This window comes from Clinocottus analis, unplaced genomic scaffold (assembly GCF_023055335.1).
Source record: "Clinocottus analis isolate CAN_PGR_092001 unplaced genomic scaffold, fCliAna1.0.p SCAF_6, whole genome shotgun sequence".
Classification (NCBI taxonomy): Eukaryota; Metazoa; Chordata; class Actinopteri; order Perciformes; family Cottidae; genus Clinocottus; species Clinocottus analis.
In genome coordinates, this window is record NW_027176218.1 from 9664299 (window position 1) to 9690596 (window position 26298).

Consider the following 26298-nt stretch of genomic DNA (forward strand, 5'->3'; position numbering starts at 1 on the left):
AATAGAAATAGCGGTATTTGTGTGACATCTAGTGGTGGAAAATGTTATACTTTGACCTGGTTGGTCTTTGTACGTAACACATTTTTGAGTGTACCATTACCTCCAGTAGAACCACTCTGTGATCACTGCTCAGATTACATTAGTAAAAAAACACAAGATATACTGGTGTCACAATAGAATTCCAGATATATGTTGATTTATGATTGAAAAATAAAAGGAAAACATATTAATAGTCAGTCAGCGAGCAATCTTTTGAAGCACCAATATTTACGCCTTGTTGGGATGCATATATAACTTGATTGTATGAATAGCCAATGGCACCCCTGCTATGAATATTCAAGGTAGAACTATTCACGTTTGTCCACACAGTCGAATTAAATAAAACCAATGGAAAACAAAGAGTGGACAATTGTAACATAATCCTTGTTCAAGATCAGGATCACATTCAAATGAAATGAGGAAACCAAACACACTGGAGGACAATTAGATTCAGGATATATTTAAATTGTGCACCTACAACTGATTGGACATACACAGTATTATTATTTGCTTATTATCATACAAGAAACATCTTATTATAACTATTATTTTTTTTTAAACACTATGCAGTAACACACCTCCATCTGTTAGCAAAGGAAAATGCAGATGAACTTTTAACTGTACCTTTACAATTTTATATCTACTCAATTTGAAAAAGCAAATGCGCATAAAAGCACAGCTCTCTGTCCATAGCTGCAATTAGTGGTGTGCCATTTTATTTTATAGCAGTAGAGAAGCTGACATCAGCATTTGTGCCAAATATTTTATCCCAGTGGCTGAAGTGTGGCGCAAAATTGGTGTTGGGTTTCTGATGGTGCACATCATGTTTGCTGGGCCCTCCGTAGATGCCAAACGGTATCAGGTGTGATGTGGACCAGGGGAAATCATAGCCACAGTGATCCTCAATAGAAACATAGACATGCAAAACCATAAAGGTCCAGGTGGTGAGTAAGTGACATCTCAGGATCACAGGATTAAGAGTGGTCCAAACGCCCACAGTGACCAGCTCCCAGCTGCCAAGACACTGAGTGGCTAAAGCAAAGGGAGATGAGTAATTATGATGGATGGCATGGAAAGTGACATACAGCCAGCGGATCTTGTGATGGAGCAGGTGCCAGATGAAGTACTGGAAGTCAAAGAGCAGGAGATTGCTTATCACCCCAACAATCAGCTCAAGCAGGGATGGAGCTTGCTCCGGCAGGTCCACAGTTGGCCTCCATACCCACTGGGCTATTGATGCTGGAAGCACAAGAAAAGCATGGTTGTACAAGGTGACACCTGCACAGTGCAGCAGTTTGGAAGCTGTAGGACGATGGCTTGGTTGCAACTTGAATTTCTGCACCCATGGCCATCTTTCTCCCATGATGTCGCAAACAAGAAAAGGAACGCACAAGACAAAGTAGGAAGACACAGTCAGGACAATTGGGAAGAGTGGAGATCTCAAATAGTCTCTGTAGTTGAGCCTCATGCAATCCCACAGACGCTGCAGTAAAGAATCGCTTCCTAAGCATCTTATCCAAAGATCTACACCTATATCTGCAAGATCCATCTTGAAGTAAAAGTAACGAGGTGAATATCCTTTAAATGTCTGAAGAATGTTGACATTCCAGTCAAAAACAGTAGCTATGGCACAGACTTTATCCCATGAGTGTCTCCTTCACTGTGTGGTATCAAGTGACAGCAGGGTGCAACAATGCAACAAATTATTCATACTCCCTGGCTACATGGAAACATATAGCTCTCCACGTGATAGATTCTTCCGAAGAAGTATTTCTTATCACTTATAATATATTCTTACGTTATTCCATCAATCACTTAAAAAAAGAACAACAAAGCAAAATGAGAGTGACACAAAGAACATAGAAGTAACACTTTGCACAACAACGATAATAGAAATAAACATAACACAAAATACAATACCATATATATAGTGTATGTAGTTTCTATTTGGTGTGTCTGCATTTACTTTAGTTGGTATTTTTTACAGATGTAGTACAGCTTTTACTATCAGGTCTATTTTAATGCAAACCAAAAGCACAATCCGGACAATATTTAGTGTAAAATATATAAAATACAAATATTTCTATACATAAAGTATATGTAAAATGTATCTTTCAGCTGTAGTTTTTTATTGTACTGCTATTTTATACTTCTCAGCACTTTACTTTACATTTAATTTAATTTAGCTGACGCTTTACAATAAGTGCATTCAACTACAAGAATCAAGAAAGTACAATTTGTTATAGAAAGATGTGTTTTTAGTTCATGGCGGAAGATATGGAGACTGTCCTCTGTCCTGATGTCAATAGTGAGCTCATTCCAACATTGAGGTCTTCAACAGGCCCACATGCTACAGCAGGCCTACTAGAGGTTCACTGTGAGAAAGAAGAGAGAAGGGTTGAAAAGAAAATCTCACCTCAGTGTCCATTCAGTAGCTGTTCTCGAGCTTTTAATCATATCATATGTTTTTCATCAGGAGAGTTTAACACTTTAAGGATGAACCATGTTGGGTTAATGATATTATGATCTAAAGGTTTCGCTTAATATTACGTGTGGAGTATGAACTTTGTGTCAAGAATGAACTTTGCACACTCAGCCTTTTGAACCAACATGAGTAGTAATAAGTATCTTAAAAGCTCAGAAAAATGGAGGTTCCATTTAAAAAATAATTGGATTGAACACTCTTGAGCAGCTACTAAAAGGACCAATTAAAAATGTGAAAAGATCATTGGGACTGTACCTGTGCATGGCAGACAAGGTCTGGATACATCTTCAGACACTCCCCTCTGTTCACAGATACAGATCTCCTAAGACCAGGGCCAACTAAGTTTAAAAAGTAATGTATTTCTATGTCTATAACACACAATTTAATAAGATGTGTTAAAGAGCAACATGCAACATAATAACCAAACTTAACAAGGTGTGTGAAAGGGCAACCTGCAACACAAAAAAACTTCACAAGCTGTTTTAGGGTGACCTGCAACACAAGGTTGGGAGGATGTCACATGAACACAAAGACTATGGGGGTGTGCAGAACATGCGTTTATATTATATTTATTGTGCTGTACCAGAAATTGTTGCTTTGAACTCTTTTTAGTTTTCTTATGTCTAAAAATGACGTTGTGTTGAGTTTTCAGAGGCCGTATCCAGGGTCAAGATTGAACTTTTGACCTTCTGCACGTCCGTGTCACCCTCCCAAACTGTAGAGGGCGACAGACGCCATTTATACTGCGTGTATAGCAGAAGACGTTTCGAGCGTCTGTAACTAAAATCTCCACAACCTGTTCACGCGATAGACTGGTGTGGTTACACAGGGGATTGTTACCCCGACCGATTCTGAGCCTCACACGTCGTGCCGTAAACCACCTCGCTGTCGTTACGTTACGTTACGTTACGTTTCCTGTGACACTACCGTGAAGCCACTTTACAAGTAAGAGCTCGGTAAGGCGACTTCAAAATGTGATTTGCAGCTTTGATCTGAATGAAGTGTCTAACATAAACAAAACACGTCCCCAACTACGGGTTAGTTTATGTACAATTTAGCTAGCTAGCGTTTTTCTTTTTCTGTCCATATTAAAGCTAACATTTAAGCAAAATGCCTAAATGCCATAGTAGCCTACTAATCAATATGAACGTTTAATGCACCCCATGTAGCCAAATTTAAACAATGCTAATATGTCATATCGTTCACGCCGTAGAGCAATAAAACAAGTGGTTAAAGTCCATCTCGAGGCGTAGCTTTATTTTAAGAGGTCACAAGCCAACAATCGAGTGACGCACTGTTTTAGACAATAGTGTTTTTCAACTTTGTGGCAGCAGTTTGATGAAATGGGAAACGGTATTCCCAGTTTGGTATGGAAGAATTTAAAAATCCTTATTGTACAGCGTCAGTGATGTAAAAACCTGCATCCAGGTACCAACATCTTGTTAATGTGTTCTCATCACAATGAAAATTGTTATTTTACTGCTTACAAATGGGTAATTCTATGTCTATGTTTGGTCACGTATTATGTACATATAGTACTACTTATTTTACTGATTGCCTTTTTTGTTTTGAAGCGTTTACACATTTAGGGCATATCAAAATGCTCAGCACATAGCCATTCTCTAAAACTGACTCAAAACTTCTTCTTTCTTTTTTTTAATCGGTGTTGCTCTATTCATTCAGCCAGGTGTCAGGACTGATGGAGAATGTTGAGGAAAACAAGAAGGGTGAACCTGTGCTTTATACACAGCAGCCGTGTCGCTTCTTCTCTCAAGGAAGACACTGCAGTTTTGGGAAGAAATGCAGATTCCTACACATAAAAGATGATGCCAAAGCTCATGAGAAGAAAACTACCAGGAAACACAGCCAGTCAGATGTCTTGTCTCCAAACTCAGAGGTCCCCGGAGAAGATGTGGGACACAGGCCGCCTCCTAGTAACTCTAGGGTTGCCCCAGCAGCTAGCCGCCGGCCCTGTCGCTACTTTATCTCAGGCCACTGCAGCATGGAAGACAGGTGTCGCTTCTGGCATCCACCAGAGTTCCCCTCAGTGGATCACCAACCTGTTTCTGCCAATTACCCAAGACCTGCACAGAGGATGCAATCTGTCCCCCGCCCTGGCATCCTCCAGGAGGTCAAGCTGTGTGACCTGACAGAGGATGTCGCCAAGCAGCTCCGAGAGACAGAGATCAAGCAGTTGAAGAAGCGCTTTCCCAAAGATCAGCTGATTATTCAGGAGCGTAGTGATGGCAAAGTAACTTTTTACAGGGTGACTGTGGAGCCCACGGATCCAGACTGGGTATGCATTTCTTCCACTTTCTTTCTTCTTTTAAAGCAGTTTAGAGCAAAAATCCCCACACTTATTATTTCTATAATACAGTACAGTTCAGTTATAATTAGCAAACTTGAACAAGCTCAAAGTGAGACTGTGTTTGGAGAGACATATACTGAAGCCTTTAGACACTACATAAATAGTATAACTTTTTCAACTATGCTCTGCTTACAACCATGGGGATTTTACTGTGAAAGTGAAATTGCTTTTTTGTACAGAATAACATAGGATTTGTATCAATTAGGTTGCACCACAGGGATTAAATCTAGCATATTTGTTGTTTGAGAAATTGGGTAAAGTAGTGATTAACAACTTGGCTATGTTGGCTCATTTGAGACATATTCCCTCATTGTATTTATTTGTCTCTGTCAGGGCAAACAAAGCCAATTATTGAACTGAATGATTACTGGCATATCAAAATGATTAATCCATTTTTATCAGCATTGTTAGCCATAATCCACAAGTTTACACTGTGAATCATTCTTACATATGCCATGCTTTGGGTTGATACTAGATTACATAGATGACAATTACCCAACAGTATTATCTAGAAATATACTAACCCTGCATTTTACCTGAAAGCCTTTTGATCTGAAAGAAGTCGACATCATGGTGAGCTTCCCAGACGATTACCCCCAAGAGGTAAAGTCCACGGCTGCCATTTGCATGACAGGTTCTGTAATATTCTATCCAGTAAATAATTGTTGGTCATGAAAAGAACAGTTCCTCATCACATGTGAATTATTTTCTTAGATTTTCACATTGGACATACCGTTGGACCAAGAGCTTCCACAAGTAATGGCAAGGTAAAAGCATGTCCAGTTTATTTTAAAACATTTAATGTTTAGTGTAATTTGGTGTCAATACTTATAGAAATCTTGTGCTAAACAGACATGTACAACAAGCGTCACTGGAATGGCTTCAAGCCAAGCATGCAACCAATCAGCTACTGGGAAAGATGGAGCTGCTCTTCCGGCCATTTCTTCGCTGGCTAGATCGCAGCTTGGAGAGACTGTTCACTGAAGGAGCCCGGCAGGTGAGACCTTTCCTTGGAATCTAAGGATGTATTATTATATTTTCTTAATGCTTAACGGTTCTCTCTCAAATGTTTTTACAGTTGAAAAAAGACGTTGATTTAGAAAAGGCTGGATTGCAATTCATCTCGTACCAGGAGCTCCAGGCAACAGTGTGTGAAAAATCTGGGAACGATCGTTCTTCTGACACCGCTGCTGCCGATGAGGATGTCAGTGAGGATGGAGAACTGGACAAGACAGAGGGCAACAGAACAATGAAGGGAGGAAAGTTAGTGGAGCAGGAGGATCCAAATTGTAATGAAGGGGAGGAAGAAGAAGAGGGGGAAGATAAGGAAGCCAGTCATCTGGTGGAGAACATTAAGATCAGCGATCCCCGTCGAGGCACTGAGATGAAGCTGCTGGGACTGAGGATGGGAGAGAATACGGCCACAGTAGTGGCTCAACAAATCACTGTTTGTCTTCAATGTAACAGGTGAAGAAAACAAGTTAAATGTCATATCGATGTCACCAATTCAGAGTTTTTTTTAAAAAGTTGACACTGTTTGTGTTTACTGTCTGCAGGTGCAAAGTAACTGCAGATCTGTCATTGACTGGAAGGACACCCTGCACAGCTCAATGTGAAAAGTGCAGTGCAAGCATTAGTGCTGCATTCAGGCCCTGCATGCTGCACCATTACAGCGATGTCCTGGGATACCTTGACCTTCACAATGCCGCACCTGCTGACCTTGTGCTTCAGGAATGTGACCTTATTGTGGGATGCCTCAGCTGCTCCCAGGAGGGCCCTGTGCAGGTGGGGAAATATCCGGCCCTACTTAACACTAGACATTTGTTTTTCCTGAAAACCCGCAATGTAAAAATATAACTATTAACTTTGAAATTGCTTTTTTTGTCTTTTTAATTCTCACCAGAACCTTTCCTATGGTCAAACAAAGGAGATTAATTGTGAACACTGCTATAGTAAACTCAGTATTCTAGCTGAGAGCACAAGATTCCAGTATATTCAGCCGCGTGCCAACAAAACAGGTTAGAGCTCACCCACATTTGCTATTAAAGACAACAGCAAAGGCTTAAGAGCTTACAACAAACTGGCACAGTTGGCTCTCCCCAATGTTACCTGACATTATTTATTCTTAAAAAAGCCATGAAAAACTTCATCAGCAAAATATTTACTGTTTCCTTTTTGCAGGTCCAAGTGCTTGTGCTGTTTATTATAAGGCGATAAGAGATCCTGCTGTGCAGAAAGGGAAAGCACTGCCAGAAAAAGGAGGATGCAAACACTACAAACAGAGCCATCGCTGGCTAAGGTATCGCCATCTCTGTGTCCCATCACATTTCACATCTGTGAAATGGAAGTATTGTGAACGCTTTGTGCCACCTTCTGCCTTTAGGTTTCCCTGCTGTGGGCGGGCTTACCCCTGTGATGTGTGCCACGATGAGGACCAGGACCACCCCATGGAACTGGCCTACAGGATGATCTGTGGCTACTGTGCCAAAGAACAGGTGAGCTACAGACTTCATCTGACATTTTCGCCACAGAGGTAAGAAGAAACTTCATTCATTAAGAGTGAAATTGCTTGTATTGTTATCAATTGAAGAGAATTTGGTCTAATATCCTGAATCAACAACTACAAGGTAACACTAGCGAAGAGCATAGAGATCTGTGTCTCGAAGGATAAATGTCACAGGGTGAATTTTTTTAATATTTTTGTTGTCGCAGCCATATAGCAATGGAAAGCCTTGTGTCAGCTGTGGAAGCATGATGACTAGAGGTGCACACTCCAGCCACTGGGAAGGAGGACTGGGATGCAGAAACAAAGTCAAAATGTGCAGGTACGTCTATCTTATGAAAACATTATTGTTGCACTAGTTTTTATTCACACAAAAAGATTTACACTTTGTTTCTTTTTAGAAATGATCGACAGAAATATGCCAACACCAACAAAACAATTTCAAGGAAGGCCGTCAGCGAAAAGAAGTAGACGAGAGCATCATTGGCCTAATTTTTTAATTTGACAATTGATTTCAATGAAATTGTTGCATATTTTACCCAATAAGTCATGTTGTTATGATATTTTTGTTTGCTTGTGTTACAAGACACACTGGTCAATTCAAGATTCCAGCGTTCTAATCCAGTTCTAATTTAACATGTTGATAAATTTCTGTAAAACATAATAATAATACATTCTGTAAATCTATCCATTCTCCAAGATTCTCCGGATGAGAAAACTGTAAAAAAAGAAGAAAAAAAAGAAAATCTTTGTCCTCCTTCTATACATTAAAATATTTGACCAGGTACTGGTTAAAACGCTTAAGAGTTGATTGGGTCTAATTCGTGTTCTTAAGTGGTTTTGTTAATCTTCTTGTGAAGGTCTGTTTGTCGACATTAAGCTATGAGGGCGGGGGGTCTGTTCTGCCCTTTCTGTTGAACTCCACTATATAAAGGAAGGCAGAACTTTGTCTTGATCCTGAGACTTGCAGCAGCCTTCAGTAAGATGGTGAACATCAGTGAGCTCCCTCTGCAGCTTCTGGCATCCAGGTCCTCGGGCCGTCTCCTGCAGCCGTTCTGGGATTTTTTGCTTCTTCACCACTTGCCTCTCATCTCGTCTCCTTTTTTACCCGTCCTACTCGCCTTTTTCAGCTATTTCTTCTTCAGCATACCTTTTGCTGCACTGGACCTCTTGGGAGAACGAGTTCCTTTATTCAATCAGTACAAGATCCAACCAGACAAGCGGCCAACCGTGGTAATGATGACTAAGAGCTTCACGACAGCCATGAACAACCACATATTCTTCGTTCTGCCGGCTGTAATAATTTCCATGTTCATACTGCCGACACCAATACTGCCACAGGATGCTCCCACTCTGTATGAGGTAATCATCGATGGACTGGCAATACTTCTCCTCTTTGACACTCAATACTATATTTGGCATTTCATACATCACAAGCATTCCCAGCTTTACCGGTGGATTCACGCAATCCACCATGAATACATGGCGCCTTTTTCTTGGTCGACAGAGCAGCTCAGCATCCCAGAGCTGATGACTGTTGGACTCTGGAGCAACCAGGACCCGATCATTTTAAAGTGTCACCCGTTGACCACATGGTTCACCACAGTATTCAGTATCTGGATGTCTGTGGAGGACCACATAGGTTATGACCTGCCGTGGACCCTTAACCACGTGGTGCCTTTTGGTCTGCTGGGCGGTGCTCCGGCTCATGACATGCACCACCTGAAGCCCAACAGCAACTACGCCCCTTTCTTCAGCCACTGGGACAGAATCTTTGGCACCGCCGTTCCTCTGAAGAAAAGGACTTTGAGGAGACGATGACATGAAATAAATTCTGGAAATACTGCATGTGTTGTGTTTTTTCTTCTGATGTCATTGTCAAACTTATTTTAGCACCTTCACAATGATGATACATTTTTTTTTAAGATCTTTGACAATTATTAACTCCTAACTATGTGAGATAAGGAGTGTATTTCATAATGCTTTTTGTTTAATAAACTCATACATTTGACAACACATCATCATGTACATGTGGACACATTCAATAAATTATCATATAATTGCACTACATTCAAGCCAGAAACCAGCAGTAACTGTAACACTGGCAAGCGAAGCATTTCTGTAAATTTGCTGTTCTTGCAACCCTCTTATGTAACAAAAACCTCTTTTGAAGAACTTAAAGCTTAGTTTAAACTCGCATCAGAAAATGACATAATGACTGCCGGCGCGTGGGCCCAAAGCCAATCTCAACCGCCCCACTCACGGGTTCTGAGGCTGTGAGGGGCCAGGGCTGTTAGAGGGCTCGCAGACACTTTGAGCCTCTTGTAAACCATTTCCGCAAATCCACATTTCTGCAGACTTTGCCCAAGGGAATTACCCATAATTCAAAGTAATGACATTAAACACGCTCAAAGCATGGAGACTTTAAAAAAAAAAAAAGGTAAACAAACAGGACCCACATGAGTGTTGGTGTTCAGCCTGGCTAATTTGGCATTTATTCATGAACAAAAATTTTTCAAGATGAAATCACTGACTATATTGCACATATTTTTTCATCAAATATAAAAAGAAAGTAAAATAGATTATTTGACTTTCACCTCTCATGTTGTGAGGAAAAAGTCGTTCACATCAGGGAGGAAAAACCACATTGAACAACAATAGAACATCATTTTTTTTTACATGATGTGTTGCACCAAATGGCATTATTGTTGAGACCATTCAAAGCCCTCATACATACTCGCGCTACGGCGCCAAACGTGAGTGCAGAGTTTTACTCAAATCCCACTACAGCCTAAGAAGCTTTTGAACAAGACAACCAAGTATTGTTTGCTGGGCACGTCAGTAGATTAGGAGGATTAAGTAAAACCCATAGTTTAGCTTTGACTGAAAGAAAGACTGACTTAATGTGGTATTCATTACACAAAATGACACAGCAAAAAATGGATTAAAAAGAAAAGAAATGGGTGATTATTACTAAATGCTTTGGGAATGATTTTCTGGACACAAGGCTTTCTTAATTGGTATTTCATCTCCATGACAACTGAGCATCTTTGTGTGGATGAAAGCCTCAGGTACCTTGTATGAGACACTTTGGCCAAATGTTCATCTTTTTGTTTTACCTAGTTGGGTTCACATATTTATAGTTAAGTTCACACTGTATAGCTATTGGGCTAGCTGTAGCTAGAAATAAATGTGTATCTAATATGTATCAACATTATTATTATATATTTGTATATAATTAATTATATGAAGTATTACGTAACCTTTTATTTCAGGGGATCTTAATGTTTTGTAACGACTGTATTTTCTTGTCTTTAAAAATGCAGTGTCAATAACACACAAAAATGCAACACATATGATTTAATACATTTATTTGTCACAGAATATAAAAAAATGAAGCCAATGCTATTCAAATTTTATTGAAGACTCTTATTTAAATACTGCACAAACATGTTGGAAATGTGTCCGGAGTTCTCTGTTGGGTGCGTCTTGGTGTAGCTGATGAACTGGCGGCGTAATTTCCTCAGCTCTGCCATGTTGATGCTCCTGGTGAGTTCAATGTTAAACGTCAGGTTAAGGAGATTAAGAACAAGAAAAAAACAACCAACCAATCTCAACCTTGAAGGAGAACACAGAGTATTGAACGTCCTGACGTCATCTCAAATGATGCAGCCGTCATTAAAGGTTGACCAGAGCAGAACTGTTGAGTTGGCCTCTGCTGGACCGACATGTTCAAAAGGAGCAAATCAAAGGCTTTTCTTCTGAGAAGGTCTGACACAGCTGCCAATAAAAAAAGCCAGCAATCTATGTCATTTGGTTCCTACGTATCCCACGGTGTGTTATTACAGGCAAGACCTTTAACAGCTGTGCCTTTCATTTAAAGTTTGCTGATGGCCATGCATTCATCCACCTTCTCCTTCAAACACGTCATTAGATGTCGAGTGCTTTGTCTCGTTAGCACAAATTAACAGAGGTAATACAAATTTCACTACAGTTATTAGCTGTGAAAGGTCACCGCTATCTGGACTTGTGACGTCCAACATGAAAACAGAACCACCTGTGAAATGATTCTTCAAACGGCGGATTTTAAATCCAAATGTGTAAAAAGGATATCTTTTCTGTCGCTCCTGGCACTGGAATGAGATCCCCGGGAACACTTGTCTTCTGGGAGTTGAAAATTGCCTAAAATATTTTGAAAAGACTTTCATCAAACAAAGCATGACATACAGAAAATAGGGTTTTACAGACAAACTCTGCTCTCTGTTTTGGTTTGTAACGAGTTTCAGATCTGCACATTTAATTTAATTGGAATGATAGTTCGAAATATAAGAAAAGTACTTCTCATTCATACTTGAATTTAAAGGGATTTTCTTTTAGAGAGCACAGACCAGGCGATTTCTTATTGGCTACCACAAAATAGCAAACACAACCCAACACATAAAGAAGAAGATACATAATTACAGCAGCAACGGTATTTGCATCACAGAACACGAAACCTTCTTACAAATAATGAAATACACTTGACGTCACTTGTTTACAGAGGGAGGACATACTGGTGATTGCAACACATAGGTCCAAACATTTCCAACCATGTGTTGTAGAAATCATTACTTGCTCCACTTACTGAGATAATTACACACTAGAACATGTCTGCGAATCATATCGACAGAAAGATCTCTAATGCACTTCTCTTTTCTCCCTGTGAGCAATGAATAATTAGTCCTATGACACACTGGTATGCTCTGCCGGCACATTTAGAGATTCTGATGTTAATTGCTGACGTTTAAATACCATCACTGGTTCTTATAATAGAAGTTACAATGATTTCACCAGTTGTGTCACTTTGAAAAAAAAAAGCAAACAAATATGCATCACATTTAGTTACATTAATATGAACGAGAGCTCCGATAGTTCAAGCGGGCATGATTGTAATTCTTTTACATGTTTTATACCCTCCAATGTTATGTGTCCAGGACATCTTCCACAACAGGGGATAAAGATTCAATTATCTAATTCAGGTTGCATTAAACAACCCTGAGGTCTGCATACTTGATGCAGTCGGCTTTCAGATGTTTCACTTCCTTCACTGGTGCTTTGAATGTTTTCCACACGTTCCAATAAACGTTGTGTATTTCAGCCTCCATCAGAAGGGTTGTGAGTTCAGGGTCAGTCTGTTCCAGAGTATCACATAAGCAGAGCCACACCAGCCGACTAAAATGCAAATTGCTGCAATTAATGAATAAAACCTTGACGCATGTTTTCCTTCCATGTGACTAACATGACCTCCAATGTAGTGATAAAACAAGTAGACGACTGGAGCGTCACAATCAATGAACATTAGCATGCATCTCGACATTCTACGGTATCAATATTTTTTCCCCAGCTGCAGGTACATTTTTTGAAATAATTACTTCATTTATTGTGCTTTGTGATCTTAAAATATGACAAGATTCAAAAGATGGAGCAGCTCCAGAAAAAGCTATACCCCAAGGGAAAAAGATTTGAGTGGCTGACAAATAACCACAAATTCCAAAAGAACATATACATACCATTAACACATCTTGTGTGATCTTGTCCAACTCGTGTAAGAAGTTTACAGAAGACAGCGGTTGCTGCAGATAAAAATAATATTACCATCAGATAATCAAAAAGGCAGCATGAAAGAGTAAACATCTACATCCCCTGAATACTGTATAGTTGTAAAAACAGAAGAAAACTAAAACAGCATGCGTCTCTTACACTCTGTGTCGACAGGTTAGATGGGGGTGCTTTTCTTTTGAAAAGTGCGTCAGAAATGTCTTCATATGGCAGCGAGTCGTCTTTCAGGATGGTGAAGAGGGGACTGTCCCATCGGTTTCTGGAGTCTGGAGCTTCAAATCTCAGCACTAATGCATCAAAGCTACAAAATAAAATCAGACTACATTTTTGAAACTTATCATTTTTAACATCGACAGGCCTATTTTATAGCCTTTCCAAAGATAAACATAAATTCTAACATACACCTGCACTTTATTTGCAGCAGGGATGGGTGATATGGTGAAAAGATTCTCTCACAATAAAGGTGATTTCATTATCATAATGATTGCCAGCACTAATGTGTGGAGGCTCCTCACTCACATGTCCTGGGTGTACTGCTCAGCAGCATCTCTGCTGGTATTCCACGTTGAGCTCACTTCATCTGACGTCAAACAGTATACCTTCAACAAAAGAAAGTATATGATTTTGACTTATTGGATTAGTGTTTGGATAATAGTTTTATAGATATTCAGATTCTTTAGTTGTTTCTACAGCATACTTACCAGGCAGTGTGGCGTCTGTGCATGTTTTATGAGACAGAAAAGTTCATAGCGGTAGCCTGAAAAGTATTTAAACTTTAAAAAGGTAAAAGCAAGAATAAATAACAACATTTTAATACAGTATTTAGCACAATGTTGTTAGCAAGAATTACCTTTTATGTAATTTAATGAATCAAAAATCACAACGTCATCCTTGTTGAGTTTCCTGAACAACAAATCCATGGAGGTTAAAAGCGATGCGACAGCAGAACCTCACTGATGAATCTGATTCAAGAACAGATCAGAAAAACTCACCTCTCTACTTCAGCTTTCAGAGATGCTCTGACATTTTTTTCCTTTTGGGAATCTGAAACATATCAAACCAGGTTTAAATACAGCAGTATTGTGTACTAGTCAAAATGTTACTTTTTAATAATCCAGTCTTCTTTGTGACTGTTCCTTTAGGGATGCATTTAATATCTATTGTTCTATTTAAGCTTGTTATTATTTTCTATTCTCTTGGCCATTAAATGACTGTGCTAAAATTGCATGAATCTGTCCTTTAACAAATGTTTATTATACACTTTGTTCATGTCTTTATGTATGCAATACAATACTGTTCTCATATTTCTGTGTCTTATTTTATATATTTTCTTTTACTATTAACATTCATAGCACTTTTTTGTATTTAATTTTAATTCTAAGTGTTACCTTGAGTTTCAAGTTGTTCTGTGTGGAAGGAGGACCTTGCAAAAAGAAGCGTTTTATTGTACGGAGTAACTCAAAGCATTTGTATTTATCGTGAACATTTGAGCGACAAGACAAATCAAATCCAAATAATTACATTAGATATTTGTATTGTTATATGCACACTTAACTTTCCAAACCAACGCAATACCCAAATATCTAACTGATGCATTATTACCATTAAGTAAAACCAGATATTCTTGTTATGTTGTTTATAGGAGGAGCCTCCATCACAGGACATGTGATGACGTTTGCACACCAAACTTCATTCGTCAGCATTGAATGTTCAAACCGAGTGGCGTAAAAAAATACTGCGGTTGAATTAATAGTTACAGGTGAACGGCTTTGTGGAAGAGGACTCCACAGAATGACTGACAGCAGAACTTCATGCGTAATAACACACGACGGTAGCTGCCGTTGGCGGACACTTGCCTGCGTAAATTGTGTTTCTCTCCACGCCCAGCGCTCCGTCTCCTACGACGTGCACCTTTCTGCTGGTGTTGCGTTCAAGGCTCAGCTTCAGCTCCTCCGCCCTGCGAGTTTTACCGCTACAGGGGTATCCGCACATGACTATGAGAGGCATGACTACAGAGACACGTTACCAGACAGACCAGAGGAAGCTGTGACGAACAGGCAGCATGTCGGCACTTCAGCTGACCCGGATGTGATTCGTTTTCATTACTTTAGGACGACCAGCAGGAGGCGCCACCGAGCGGACGGAATTTAACTGACATAACTAATTTAGCCATTTCATACCATACGAGTAGGCTACTCCAATATCATGTGGAAATATTTCGGTTAACTGAGATAACACACACATTTCCATTTCATTTGTTGGAATTTAAAAAAAATACAATCAAAGATACATTTTTAACTTAAAAAAGAAAATCATGGCTGACAAAATAATCTGGATTTCTGTACTAGTTTATTAACAGGTGGTATGTATACATTAGGTTCAAATAACTGGACCCAAAAACAAAACAGTGCCGATTGGCATCACATTGTCGTATACAATGTAACACATCACATTTAAAAACGTCACCATGTTCATATTGAAGCTTTAAAAAAGGGATTTTAAAACTCTCCTCTTCATCAGTTGTCATATTGATAGTGTTGGTTGAAATGTTCCTCAAGCAGATCCTCTCCTCTAAATGGATGGAAACAATAATTAGCTGTGCAGTTAAAGAATTTATATAATTATTATAATAATAATAATACTGGTCATCTTACATGTTCAACGCTTGTTTCTGTTGTGTTTGTTGGGCAGTTTTTAACATCTGGATGATCAGTGCGTGCAGTACTTCCACTCGGTGCAGAGGACTAACAGCTCTGGCAGTGGGGACCTTTACATCTTCAAAGCCAGACTTCATTAAGAAACTATCCACAACACTTTTCTTGCCCATGAAATGCCCTAAACAAAAAACGTCAATATAAACTGTCAAAAAAATTATATATACATAACACATATATTTTAAATCGGCACAAAAAAACATTAAATAATTATCAAGAATAGTGTAATTTCTCTTACCTGTTGCCCAGAGATTCCCCTTTGGATGCACCTTGATCTTTAAAACTTTATTTCTAAAATCAGTTAAATCAAGAGTCCTTGAAGATGTCATGGCGATGTATGAGACCAGAATGAAAGAAGACAGGAATCCTGCTCTGCAGATCTTTGTCAAAGTGCCTTTCATTCCTGTAACGTGTTCTACGCGATTTGGTACCGGTTAATTGAAATGTCGTTGCTCTTCTGTTACTTTGGGGCCAGACAGTTATACTGCGATAGGATGGGCTTAATATTCTAATGGGATGAAGTCATCCATCTGTGGTTGGTTTCCTATTGGATCCATGATGCACATTAGAGTGCCTTGTGTTAATCTGACTTGCTATAATGATTGTAAATGACGTGCCCTCAGTTGAAAACCACAAATTATCACGTCCAAATACCATTTCAAGACAAAAAAACAGATGTATATAATTAACTGCACCAATTTATTTGTAGGTACTTTGACGTAAACATTACAGCAAGGCACATTGGCCACTGCATGCTGAAAAGATGTAATGGCTTAAGAAATGCTGTGAATCCAGGGTTCATTGGCTACTTATGTACACAGGTTACTTTCCTCCACAAGCCCTCACTTTACACAGTATCAAAAGTACAAATATCTTTCAACGAGCAATACAAAAGAACAAGTCGTGAACAAGTCATTATTTTCGGCCTCTGCAGTTCAACAGCTGCAGCGTGGTAAATTAAGGATCTAAGATTACAGAGAAATAAAGAGCTCACATAGCACTTAAATAGAAAAGTTCACTTGTCTGTTAGGTCAATATGACCATATAGCCTTAATATAATTCCCAAAATAAATTATAAAATTTAATAATGTGGGATAATACATTTTATAAACTTTTTTTTTTTTTTTTACATTGCACTGAGATTACCTGCAACTCCTCAACTCTTCTTTTGTTTAACAATCACTGCCATTAACCATGGAGGTAGGAACTGTCATGTATTTAAAACAAAAACAAGAGGTGCTGCTTTACAAACCAGGACACGCAAACAAGACGTACCCACCATTATGACCGCTGAGCTAAGACGTTTCTTTTTTAAAGTCATTATGGAATTAAGAAATACTTCTGATCCCAATAGTGTTATCATCATGTTAACAGGTCCTGATTTATGAAACACTATCTCCGATATGCCGCCAAACTTCACTTTCACACACCTGCTCTGGATTCTCCAAAACAACGTACCCTGATTTGACATTACATTGACGGTTCACTTGCCTGAAAAATACACTTCTGGCAATTTGAGGTATTTTCAATACTGCTGCACCACACATACAATACCTCTCCACATTTCACCTTTACACTCGTTAAAAAATAAAAGGCCAGATTTGGGACCACACATGCACCCACAATTCAAACACGTTCACTGAACAAAGAATCAAAAGCGTTTTAAAATGCGTAAATTGATTAAAGAAAGTGTTGTTCTTATGTGTGAAAGAAAGTCTTGTGTAGCCTAATTTCAGAAGGCTTTGCTTAGTAAGACAACACACCTGTATTTAACCTCACAGGACAGTTTTACGAATAATTGTTTACCAAAAACACCGAAATACGACTTTAAATGAATACCGAACTATAACATGTTTTCTAATAAGTGGCAAATATAAATCTAGCTTTATACTGCAAATCATTTCGAACACAGTCATGACATAAAAACTGCAACCTGAATCCCATTCAGGTAATAATGCGTTGCATTAAATACAAAAAAGCAATTAAAAAAGTGAATAACAAAGGCAAAAATCCACCTCTTCACTGTGACATCAATCAATTGTCGACCTAAACACGAACAGACCTTCACGAGTCTCGTGTCAAGGTGGATGGAACATTTGGGGAAAGAAAGAAAGAAAAATAAAAAAGCTTCAGGTGTAATACGTGTGCAAGGCAAGAGGAATATATTACCAACATGCAAAGTTAAATAAAAGCAATATAAAACCTAATATTAGTTTGTCCTCTCATTTATGAAAATACTGTTCTTTATTCAACTTTAAGGATGTGCTTAAATATACCACACGGCCTCTGAATAACTTGCGAGAAATACAAATTGAGAGACCCAAACACATCCACGACATCAAGCACATCAAACATCCCTTGTTACTTTCACATGAAAACTGACGCTAATAAAGCAGCTTCAGAGAGGTCTCACTACCGGAGAGAGACCTCTTGTATCGGAGTGTGTGTGCTCTGTTTTAAATGACAGTCCGAGGTCTTGTCACAGTGCGGAGCTGCTGGCTCTCCTGCTTGTGAGGGCTCATTTAGCTCTGGTAACAAGTCATTGACCTCATCAGTATCTGCTGATCTAACGGGCTGATTAACCTGCACCTTCTCCCTCACCTCCGCCTCGTCCTCCTCTCCTCTTTTCTTCGCCCCATCGGTGTCTTTGACTTTGTGTACAATGAAAAGATGTCTGTTGAGAGACAACAAAGATGTAAAACACAAGCCGCAGTGACGGCACTGAGGAGTGTTTTCGTCCGTTTTATGCTGCGGTATATGTTGCTGGAACTGTGGACTGTCGTCTGTGACGAAACCACATTTTGAACAGCGGAACTGAGTTTTCAAACGTTTTGAAGGATGAGCCTTTGCTGAAGTGCCATCCTGTCCACCCGCCTGTGTGTCCACGGCAGGTCTTTTTGACAAAAAGCCCTGCAGATCACAAAATTCACAAGCTTTAAAATGACAAATAGTTAGATTCCTAACATTTGATTTGTGCCTGCAGTTATTGTTTAGTTGTTTGTGTTAAAACAGGATAAATTACTACCTTGCCAAAAGCCTTTTTCGATTCCTGGATGGCTGTTTTCAGCATTTGGCCAAGATCAGGATTTTTGATTCCATGCATTAAACTGATGTGGTTCTTCAACATGACGCTCGTCGTGAATACTGTCCTGGTGTCCATGCAATACCTGGAGTGTAAAACAAAATGGATGTAAATTTGAGTAATTTCCTGGGTAATTTATAAGATACTCTGTGACAGCAGAGATTTCATCATTTTCAAACATAAAAATCTTACCAGCAAGTGTAAATTTTCTTTTTACCATCATGGTCATTGCGAATATGTCTTCTCAGACTGGTTGTAGAGCTGAAAGATTGCTCACAATGTCGACATGGATACTTCTTCATTGACTGTTGGAAAAATGAGAGGTAGAAATAAAAAGGCATAGGAAAAACAAGGTGTGACAAAAGGAGCTTGTCAAATAGTAACTTCCGTGCTAATTATTAACTTTAATGAGTTCAGGCAAGTAACGACTAAAAGATTATCTATCATGTAATGATTTGTGGCGTTTCTAACCCGAATTAATGATCTCCTTTCACACATTAAATGACATCTCAAATGGGCCACATAGAGCTAAACATGGTAGTTTTAGTACGTAATTACCAGCTAAAATATATATCTAGAAGACAAAATTTACACAATTAAACATGTCATGTCGCTGAGAATTACCAACACGGAAACACTTTGGCAAAACCTTTTTGGCTATAACTCAAAATCCACACTCGAATCAAGACATCGGCCGCATGTCTTATGCCATGGAGCTTCAGTCCATTAAATCAACACGCACTCTGATCTCAGGTACAAGACACACTCCCAGGAACCATTTCCCCATTTCAACAGCACAGATCATCAGCCGAAAGGACAGCGGTTGGTCAAAGTGTCTCATATTTACATAATGAGGTTTTTAATGAGTCAGTATGTGAGAAAAGAGTGGGTAAAGGAAAATCATAGAACAGAAGTTGAAGGAAGTTTTCTGTTATAAAACCTTTAAGATACCAGAAATAAACCACCACTCATATCATATTAAAATATCCAACATCTAAGATGATATCTAGTCTCATATATTAATATTGTTATAATATCAATATATTGACAAGACCTAACTCTGACAAACCTAAATATGCTCACATTAAAACAGAAAGCTTATTTTCTGTTTGACATCACAGATACACTTCTATTTGAATCAGTACAGGCGTCTACACAGGCTGTGTAATCCTTGAGTTTTATTCAAGCTATATTATACACTATCATGTGTATTTTCTGTTTCCCCATCATGTTACAATGTTAATTGTGTTCTGAACTCTGCCAAAACACAGGTGACCAACACTTAATACTGTGCCTGAATGCATCCCGTGTGGACACAGCTTCTGCTACACAGCTAGTGGGATTCCAACAATCGACACACATAGATTACGCTTTACTAGGTGCCTCAAAGGGTAGAGTAGAATACAAACAGCAAATAAAAGTTAATCTGGGACATAATTAGCAACATTGATATATATATATATATAAACACACACACACACACACACACACACACACACACACACACACACACACACACACACACACATATATATATATGTGTGTGTGTATGACACAAATACATTTTAAGTTCTAATATTTAAAGCTGTAGAGTAAGACACGCCATTTCTCAATGCTAAAAAATTCGATTAAAAGGGAGTGCGGCAGTTTTTATGTTTTTGGTTGTACACATAAACATTGTAATCTCTTACCTTTCTATGGTTGGTCTTCACGTGAGAAACATAGGAGTCTCGTTCAGGGAACCACTGAAGACACTCCCCACACGTCCAGCCGGTGGGCTTCACACGAGGTCTTCTGTTCTGCTCAGCTTTTTTTCTGGGACTATCTGTGTGTTTAACAGGACTGCGACTCTTCTGTTGCTTGACAGAATTAGAACCCTGGTACCGGTCAGGATTGTCCGTTTGTTCACTTGTCTTTTCCGTCTCTGCTGTCATGTTTCCTACATGAACAGTCTGCAAAAGACAAGGCAACAATCACAAACATTTACAAAATACAAGACCTTTTTCTCTCCATGTTCATGATCACACACTATAACATTTAAAATTTCCTTTTGCACAGCTGCAAAATACAAATTTCATGAGACTAAAGGAAGTTAGTATCCAGTTGCTATTTGTTTATACTATGTCAGCTTAAAATAGGCAGCCAAAAAAAGAGTATAAACTCCTAATCCACAATGAAATCCAACTCACAAATATATGCCAAATATATCACTATTTACTTTAACCTGATAAACATACAAAATTGCTAACCTTGAAGTGCTGCATTAACAGCTGCTTTTGTGGAAAGACCGAGTTACATTCTGGGCATTTGAATACACACGTAACACGCTTGTTGGCATTCTGATGGAAATGCTGAAACAGGGAGTGTTTTTTCTTGAAAACCATCTCACATGAACACCTAAAGATTAACCTGCAAAAGAAAGATAAAACACCTAAAATGAACTGTAAAAAGAAGTGTGAAACTTGCAAAATTGTCATGAGGTTAGGTCATGAGGTGTTGACTTACAGCGGGGTAGTTTTGCTTGCACTGTGTTTAGTTTTTAAATGCAGTTCACAGCTTTCAGAGGTTTTGAAGGCAACTGAACAGAGTGAACACTTGTAAAAAACACCACAGTGTTTCTCCTCAATGTGAGTCTTTTGTCCTTGAAGGGTCTTGAAAACCATATCGCAGTGAAGACATCTGAATAAAAAGGATACATAATGACACTTTTAAAGACACTGTACTGTACGTTTTGAGGCCTGCTATTTTTTGGTCGCTTACTTACTTGTACCAAGCTTTGCGAGCATAGTGCAGACAGTTTTCCCTGACATGCTTCTGTATGTCTGCAGAACAACTTTGGGCACCACACTCGGGACAGCAGTAAGGGGACTTGTGTGCGTGAATGCGTTGGTGAGCTTTAAAGCTGCACTTGTTGGGTAATAACATTGAGCACACTTTACACATCTGTGTTGAGAAACGAGCAAAGTCGAAAAGGATCAACGCAAAACATGGAAAACATAAACAATAGTCACAAAGCCTTCAAAGAAGAAGTCTGGTGGTGTTCTATATTTATATTACTGTCAAGAAATCCCATTAAAAATATATAAATATTACAATTTTAAAGATATTTCTTCAGTAGGAATGCAAAGGCTTTGGGATAAGTGACACAGACACATTGGATTTATTGACAAAAACTAAAATATCCTTTAAAATCAAACATCTACTCACAAGTCCCTCCACATCATCAGACGGCCTCTGGTAATGGGAAGCAAGTGCTTTGTAGTCAGATAACTGCTTGCTACACTCCAGGCAACGAGGTCGGTGGCGAATGACATTGTCTGGACGTTGGGGCAGGACAGGTTGTCTTTTAAGCGAAGGTGAGTTGTAAGAGTCGACATTCACAGCACCCTGAGGTACAAACATGTGTTCCTCTGCTATGGGTTTCATATGGAGCTGTGTGCACTGCATCACCAGGCCATTGTTCTTGTGCTCCCTTGCATGTGCCAACAAGGCACACTTGTTGAAGAACACTATTGTCTTTGCACAGTGTGTACATCCTACTTCAATATGAACACTCCTCCTGCTGTAATGATATGCAAGACTACTTTCCACTCCGAAGGAGTCCCCACATTCAAGGCAGCAATATCCGCGTGGTGGTAGGTTGATATTACTCTCCGGAGGGGGGTTCAGGTTGGGCACATATGTAGGCACAGGGTTGGCATTGTTCAACAGTCTGTTTAACGTTCCTGCTGCTGTGTTGGGGACAGACGTGCGAGGATATGGGTTGGCTGATTTGACCTGATGCACCAGTGGTACGGTGCTGTCGACTTTCGAGGAAAGTGTGGGTTTGCTTGGTTGATGAGAGGTGGATCGTGCAGCTACGGAAGCGGCAACGCTGTGAGGGACCAGGTTCAGACTCGCTAAGTGCATTGCCTTGGGAAGAAAACTGGTGGCAGTTGTATTGCCTGTTGTGGCTGATCCTCTCTTGGGTTTCTGCCCCTGATGTGCAGCAGATCGTTTGACAGCACCACTAGTACTAGTATTATGGAATACTGTTGCACACTCCGTTATACCTGACCTCCTGGATTTAACCTCTGACTTGTTGCGTAACACTTTTGGTGAAGATGTACTAGCTGGCATAACTTTAGTTTTTAATCCAACAACACTATCAACAGACACACTTTGAGATTGATGAGGAGACATATTACAGTAAGAATCTTCACTAATCATACTTTGTGATGGAGAGGTTTCATATGCAGAGTGAATTTCATCGGTTTCTGAATCAGGCAGTACACTGGTGACTGTACGCTTGATCTGCCCAGTTGTGGTTTTAATGGTTTTAATTCTTACTCTGGGTATGGCAGGGGGTGACCCAGTTGCCACTGCGGGGGATACTTTGCCACTAGTATCACTGCAGATGCTTACGGGACTGTCAGAGGGTTTCATTAACTGTTTCACAGCTTCAAGTGGACTTTGAGGGAATATAAGTACGTTGGGGCTTGCTTTCACACAGTCATTCTGAATAGCTGATGACTCGCTGGAAATGATCTGCTCACTGGGATCTTTTCTAGCATTCAGAGCCACCAGAGCCTCAAGGCAAGAAGATAATTTAGATGTCTCAGATTTGACATGTGGATAAGTGGGAACATTCAATGTGGTATCTGAATTGCAGTTGGTCTCATTAAAGCTCTGGTTAATGCTAAGTGGGGGAAGTGCACTATGTAATGAAGGTATTTTATCCGTTTTATTACTGACACAGTTGCCAGAAGATTCCTTGCTTGTACTTCTTTCATCTCCGCTACTTTCAGTGTTCTTGGGAATATAGTCCTTTGGGCATTCATCAAACATGCTGAAGTCCAGTTTTTTTTGATTGTCTGGGATAGAAGGTTCCACCAGATCTGGAGCCTGTGGGAAACAGGGTCTGTCTTGTTTTGGATGCATTTCATCTATACTACACAGAGTGTCTTCAGACTCAGGACTGGATATGGGACTAAAATCCGAAAGTGTCTGGGTAAATAATGGTGTTCCATCAGGTTTGTGATGAATAGGTGGCTTTCCAAGAAGCTCACTTGAATTATCCCCATTCAAAGCAGAGACAAAGGATTTGGAAAAGCAAGTGTTGGCTGTCTCCGCATTGTCAATGGAGGTGTCTTGTCCACTGAATCCGTTTTGTAATGCTGGTTCAAAATCTTCCAACGACTCCTGGCGACTTGTGTTTTTCACAATTACACTTACAGCTGGGACATCTGCTGCTGTGACACCTTGGTTACTCAGTAAACTGTCGCCGAGACATATTCCTGTGTGTTTCAGCTGACTGTCCGTGTCTTCATGACTCCCCTGGATGGGCTCTTTGGCGTCCAACCCAGTGGCATCTGGGATGTCAAAAGCGGCCAGAAGATCATCAAAATCGGGGGTTTTCATGTCACCCATGGCTGCACAGTCTCATAAACCTACAGAAACACACAGAGCTTAATATGCTATACTTCAATTCACACATTCGGCGTTATATCGTATGCTTAATAAAATGTTGTCAGCATAACAAACGGTTGTTTGACAATTTGAGTAATACACGTCTTCTCTGATTACGTTAGCTTTAGCTAGCTAACAAGTTAAACGTTACCAGAAGCTTTGGTCTTCGTCTTTGCAGCTAGCGTTACCATTGTGCACCAACGCATATATTAACACATACTCATATATACACGAACAAGTAGACATGTAATGCAGGCAACGAGGCATTATTAAACCTGAACTCTTTTGTAGGCTGAACTCGCTCCATTAATGTTGTTTAGTTGTTAGCTAACGTGCTAACAAGCTAGCCGAGTAGCTACGTGCCGTTGCGTAAATCATTTAACCAAGTTAGTAAACCTGCCACTCATCGATACACGAGTGGGCTTACCATTTGATCCGGTTATGTTTAACAGCTCTAGTTAATCAGCTACAAAGCCAGTTAGCTGTAAGTGTGAGCCAGCTAGGTTTGTCTGTAGCAGGGTTTCATAGCTAGGCTACTAACTAGCTAGCGTTACTAGCTTCCTATTACTGTCACTGGGTAATTCAGCCCTCGGCGAGGTCTTACGGACGAGAGGCGTCACCCTAAACCGCCTGTTGCCTTGCTAACTGCACATACGTTTTCATGTACCCCATAATAAGGAAATTACGATTAATGGTTACCAGTGTGTTATCTGCTAATGCGACACTACACACATGTTGGCACTATGGTGTGTAAACAGTCAGAGCAGTCTGTCTCCACATACAGGTTAATACTGTGTAAAACTGTGTTGATGATCAAAATGCCTTTTATTGAGATTTTGTTGCAGATTTGGCGGCTGTCCCTCAGGTTGTTATGTTATGCATCAATTAAAGAAAGCGTTATCAAAATCATATTCATGAATCATGATACATTGCAGAGCTTGTCAGCAAAACATGAATCCTTTGTTATGCTCCTCATCCTCCAATCCTTTGAGACAGTTTGCTTTCATGGTGTTTTGTTGATTCATCATCAGAATGTAAATAAAGGAAACCAGACATACCTGTTTTTTATCCAGAGCATCTTTAGTGTGCTCTAAATCACTTATTATCAAGAAAGATAGGTATTGTTTTACTGTTTGTTTTTAATGTTATACACCATGGATTTCCTGTCAAGAAGTATTGATACTGATTTGAATTGTGAATTAGAGTTAGGCCTATCTGTTTTCCATAATTTGAGACATCCCAACTCATACTGTGATCTGAAACTAGCACTAAACTGGAACTTGCTCCAGTTTCCAAGTGGTATTTCAGACAGATATTTCCCATTTAAAGGCAACAGTCACTTTAACTTTTCGTCTGTGATTTACCAATTCAGTTTGAGGAGGAGGGGTAGGTTTTCAGCTTCAGGGTAGCTGGATCTATGACCTCAGAAGTCACAGAGCACTGTCTCAAGAGAGGAGTGAGTGTTTGATATCCTGTAAGACAGCGGTGAGGGACATAAAATGCTCAAAAGACTACAGCCTGCTCTTTCTTCCCGCTAGTCAGGCTGTGCAGTGATGACCAATTCCTGCACTTTTGTATCAGATAAAAAAAATAGCTTCGGTAACCATAAACTTAACAGGAGCTATTATTTTACAATAATTAACAGCTATGTAAAGTGTCAGTGGCCATATATACGTTTAAATTAGTCAGATTTAAAAGAGAATGGAGCACACTGCATGGTAAGATATTGCATACATTCACTTTATTATTAAACACATCTGAATACATAATAATAATTGTATGCAATGCATTACAATCATCTTTGAACAAGTGTTTTCTCAGTCACAGTTTTGACTGTCAAATCTAAATTAAGGTTGTTGGCAAACAAGTTGATGGTGCCCATAAAAATAATGTCTTGACTCATTAAACCAAGGTGTTTAATGTTGTGCTGAAAAATATGTTATTAGATTATTAACATCTTCTGATGAATGTTAGGGTCTGCAAGGCTTTCTGAAAACGTATTGCATTGAAAAATATCCTTAACTTTGAAACAACAATTCATGTTTATCATACCCATCCAGA

At 39.4% G+C, this 26298-nt stretch overlaps 5 protein-coding genes across 6 annotated transcripts; 2 read left to right on the forward strand and 3 right to left on the reverse strand.

The window, feature by feature from the left end:
• Window positions 1-754: 754 nt before the first annotated feature.
• Window positions 755-1588, reverse strand: ch25hl1.2 (cholesterol 25-hydroxylase like 1, tandem duplicate 2). The gene has a single exon (XM_068602454.1). The coding sequence runs from the start codon at window positions 1586-1588 to the stop codon at window positions 755-757; it is 834 nt and encodes a 277-aa protein (XP_068458555.1).
• A 1768-nt stretch (window positions 1589-3356) lies between these two features.
• si:dkey-24l11.2 (uncharacterized protein LOC100034462 homolog) lies at window positions 3357-7935 on the forward strand. Of its 2 annotated transcripts, none has more exons than XM_068604003.1 (12): window positions 3357-3480; window positions 4208-4820; window positions 5436-5495; window positions 5607-5659; window positions 5745-5889; window positions 5971-6359; window positions 6449-6677; window positions 6796-6910; window positions 7074-7191; window positions 7276-7387; window positions 7605-7717; window positions 7797-7935. In XM_068604003.1, the coding sequence occupies exons 2-12, from the start codon at window positions 4224-4226 to the stop codon at window positions 7864-7866; spliced, it is 2001 nt and encodes a 666-aa protein (XP_068460104.1). In that variant the 5' UTR covers window positions 3357-3480; window positions 4208-4223; the 3' UTR covers window positions 7867-7935. The 2 variants fall into 2 exon arrangements, with proteins under 2 accessions (XP_068460104.1, XP_068460105.1); XM_068604004.1 differs by having other exon boundaries at window positions 3366-3469.
• Window positions 7936-8356: 421 nt separating this feature from the next.
• ch25hl1.1 (cholesterol 25-hydroxylase like 1, tandem duplicate 1) lies at window positions 8357-9216 on the forward strand. Its single transcript, XM_068602456.1, has one exon. It carries the CDS (start codon window positions 8380-8382, stop codon window positions 9214-9216), a length of 837 nt encoding a protein of 278 aa, XP_068458557.1. The 5' UTR covers window positions 8357-8379.
• Window positions 9217-10759: 1543 nt separating this feature from the next.
• Window positions 10760-15067, reverse strand: kti12 (KTI12 chromatin associated homolog). Its single transcript, XM_068603173.1, has 9 exons — window positions 14850-15067; window positions 13986-14037; window positions 13844-13896; window positions 13695-13750; window positions 13513-13592; window positions 13135-13294; window positions 12945-13007; window positions 11507-11577; window positions 10760-10953 (listed from the first exon to the last, which is right to left on the reverse strand). Exons 1-9 carry the CDS (start codon window positions 14998-15000, stop codon window positions 10812-10814), a joined length of 828 nt encoding a protein of 275 aa, XP_068459274.1. The 5' UTR covers window positions 15001-15067; the 3' UTR covers window positions 10760-10811.
• A 1338-nt stretch (window positions 15068-16405) lies between these two features.
• On the reverse strand, window positions 16406-24792 carry znf592 (zinc finger protein 592). Its single transcript, XM_068603275.1, has 9 exons — window positions 24665-24792; window positions 21997-24218; window positions 21554-21732; window positions 21295-21468; window positions 21039-21198; window positions 20481-20741; window positions 18982-19094; window positions 18733-18874; window positions 16406-18617 (listed from the first exon to the last, which is right to left on the reverse strand). Exons 2-9 carry the CDS (start codon window positions 24196-24198, stop codon window positions 18120-18122), a joined length of 3729 nt encoding a protein of 1242 aa, XP_068459376.1. The 5' UTR covers window positions 24199-24218; window positions 24665-24792; the 3' UTR covers window positions 16406-18119.
• Between the last annotated feature and the right edge of the window lie 1506 nt (window positions 24793-26298).

Excerpts from the sequence above, each read along its gene's own strand:
- ch25hl1.2 (XM_068602454.1), bottom strand. The coding sequence starts at position 1,588 with ATGGATCTTGCAGATATAGGTGTAGATCTTTGGATAAGATGCTTAGGA.
- si:dkey-24l11.2 (XM_068604003.1), top strand. The coding sequence starts at position 4,224 with ATGGAGAATGTTGAGGAAAACAAGAAGGGTGAACCTGTGCTTTATACA. Across the intron at positions 5,496-5,606 it reads CAGACGATTACCCCCAAGAG|ATTTTCACATTGGACATACC; the intron begins GTAAAGTCCACG and ends TTATTTTCTTAG. Across the intron at positions 7,192-7,275 it reads CAGAGCCATCGCTGGCTAAG|GTTTCCCTGCTGTGGGCGGG; the intron begins GTATCGCCATCT and ends TTCTGCCTTTAG.
- ch25hl1.1 (XM_068602456.1), top strand. The coding sequence starts at position 8,380 with ATGGTGAACATCAGTGAGCTCCCTCTGCAGCTTCTGGCATCCAGGTCC.
- kti12 (XM_068603173.1), bottom strand. The coding sequence starts at position 15,000 with ATGCCTCTCATAGTCATGTGCGGATACCCCTGTAGCGGTAAAACTCGC. Across the intron at positions 13,897-13,985 it reads CTGAAAGCTGAAGTAGAGAG|GAAACTCAACAAGGATGACG; the intron begins GTGAGTTTTTCT and ends TTTGTTGTTCAG. Across the intron at positions 13,295-13,512 it reads GAGCAGTACACCCAGGACAT|CTTTGATGCATTAGTGCTGA; the intron begins GTGAGTGAGGAG and ends TTTATTTTGTAG.
- znf592 (XM_068603275.1), bottom strand. The coding sequence starts at position 24,198 with ATGGGTGACATGAAAACCCCCGATTTTGATGATCTTCTGGCCGCTTTT. Across the intron at positions 21,199-21,294 it reads GCAAGCAAAACTACCCCGCT|GTTAATCTTTAGGTGTTCAT; the intron begins GTAAGTCAACAC and ends TTTCTTTTGCAG. Across the intron at positions 18,618-18,732 it reads CGAAAAAGGCTTTTGGCAAG|GGCTTTTTGTCAAAAAGACC; the intron begins GTAGTAATTTAT and ends TGTGATCTGCAG.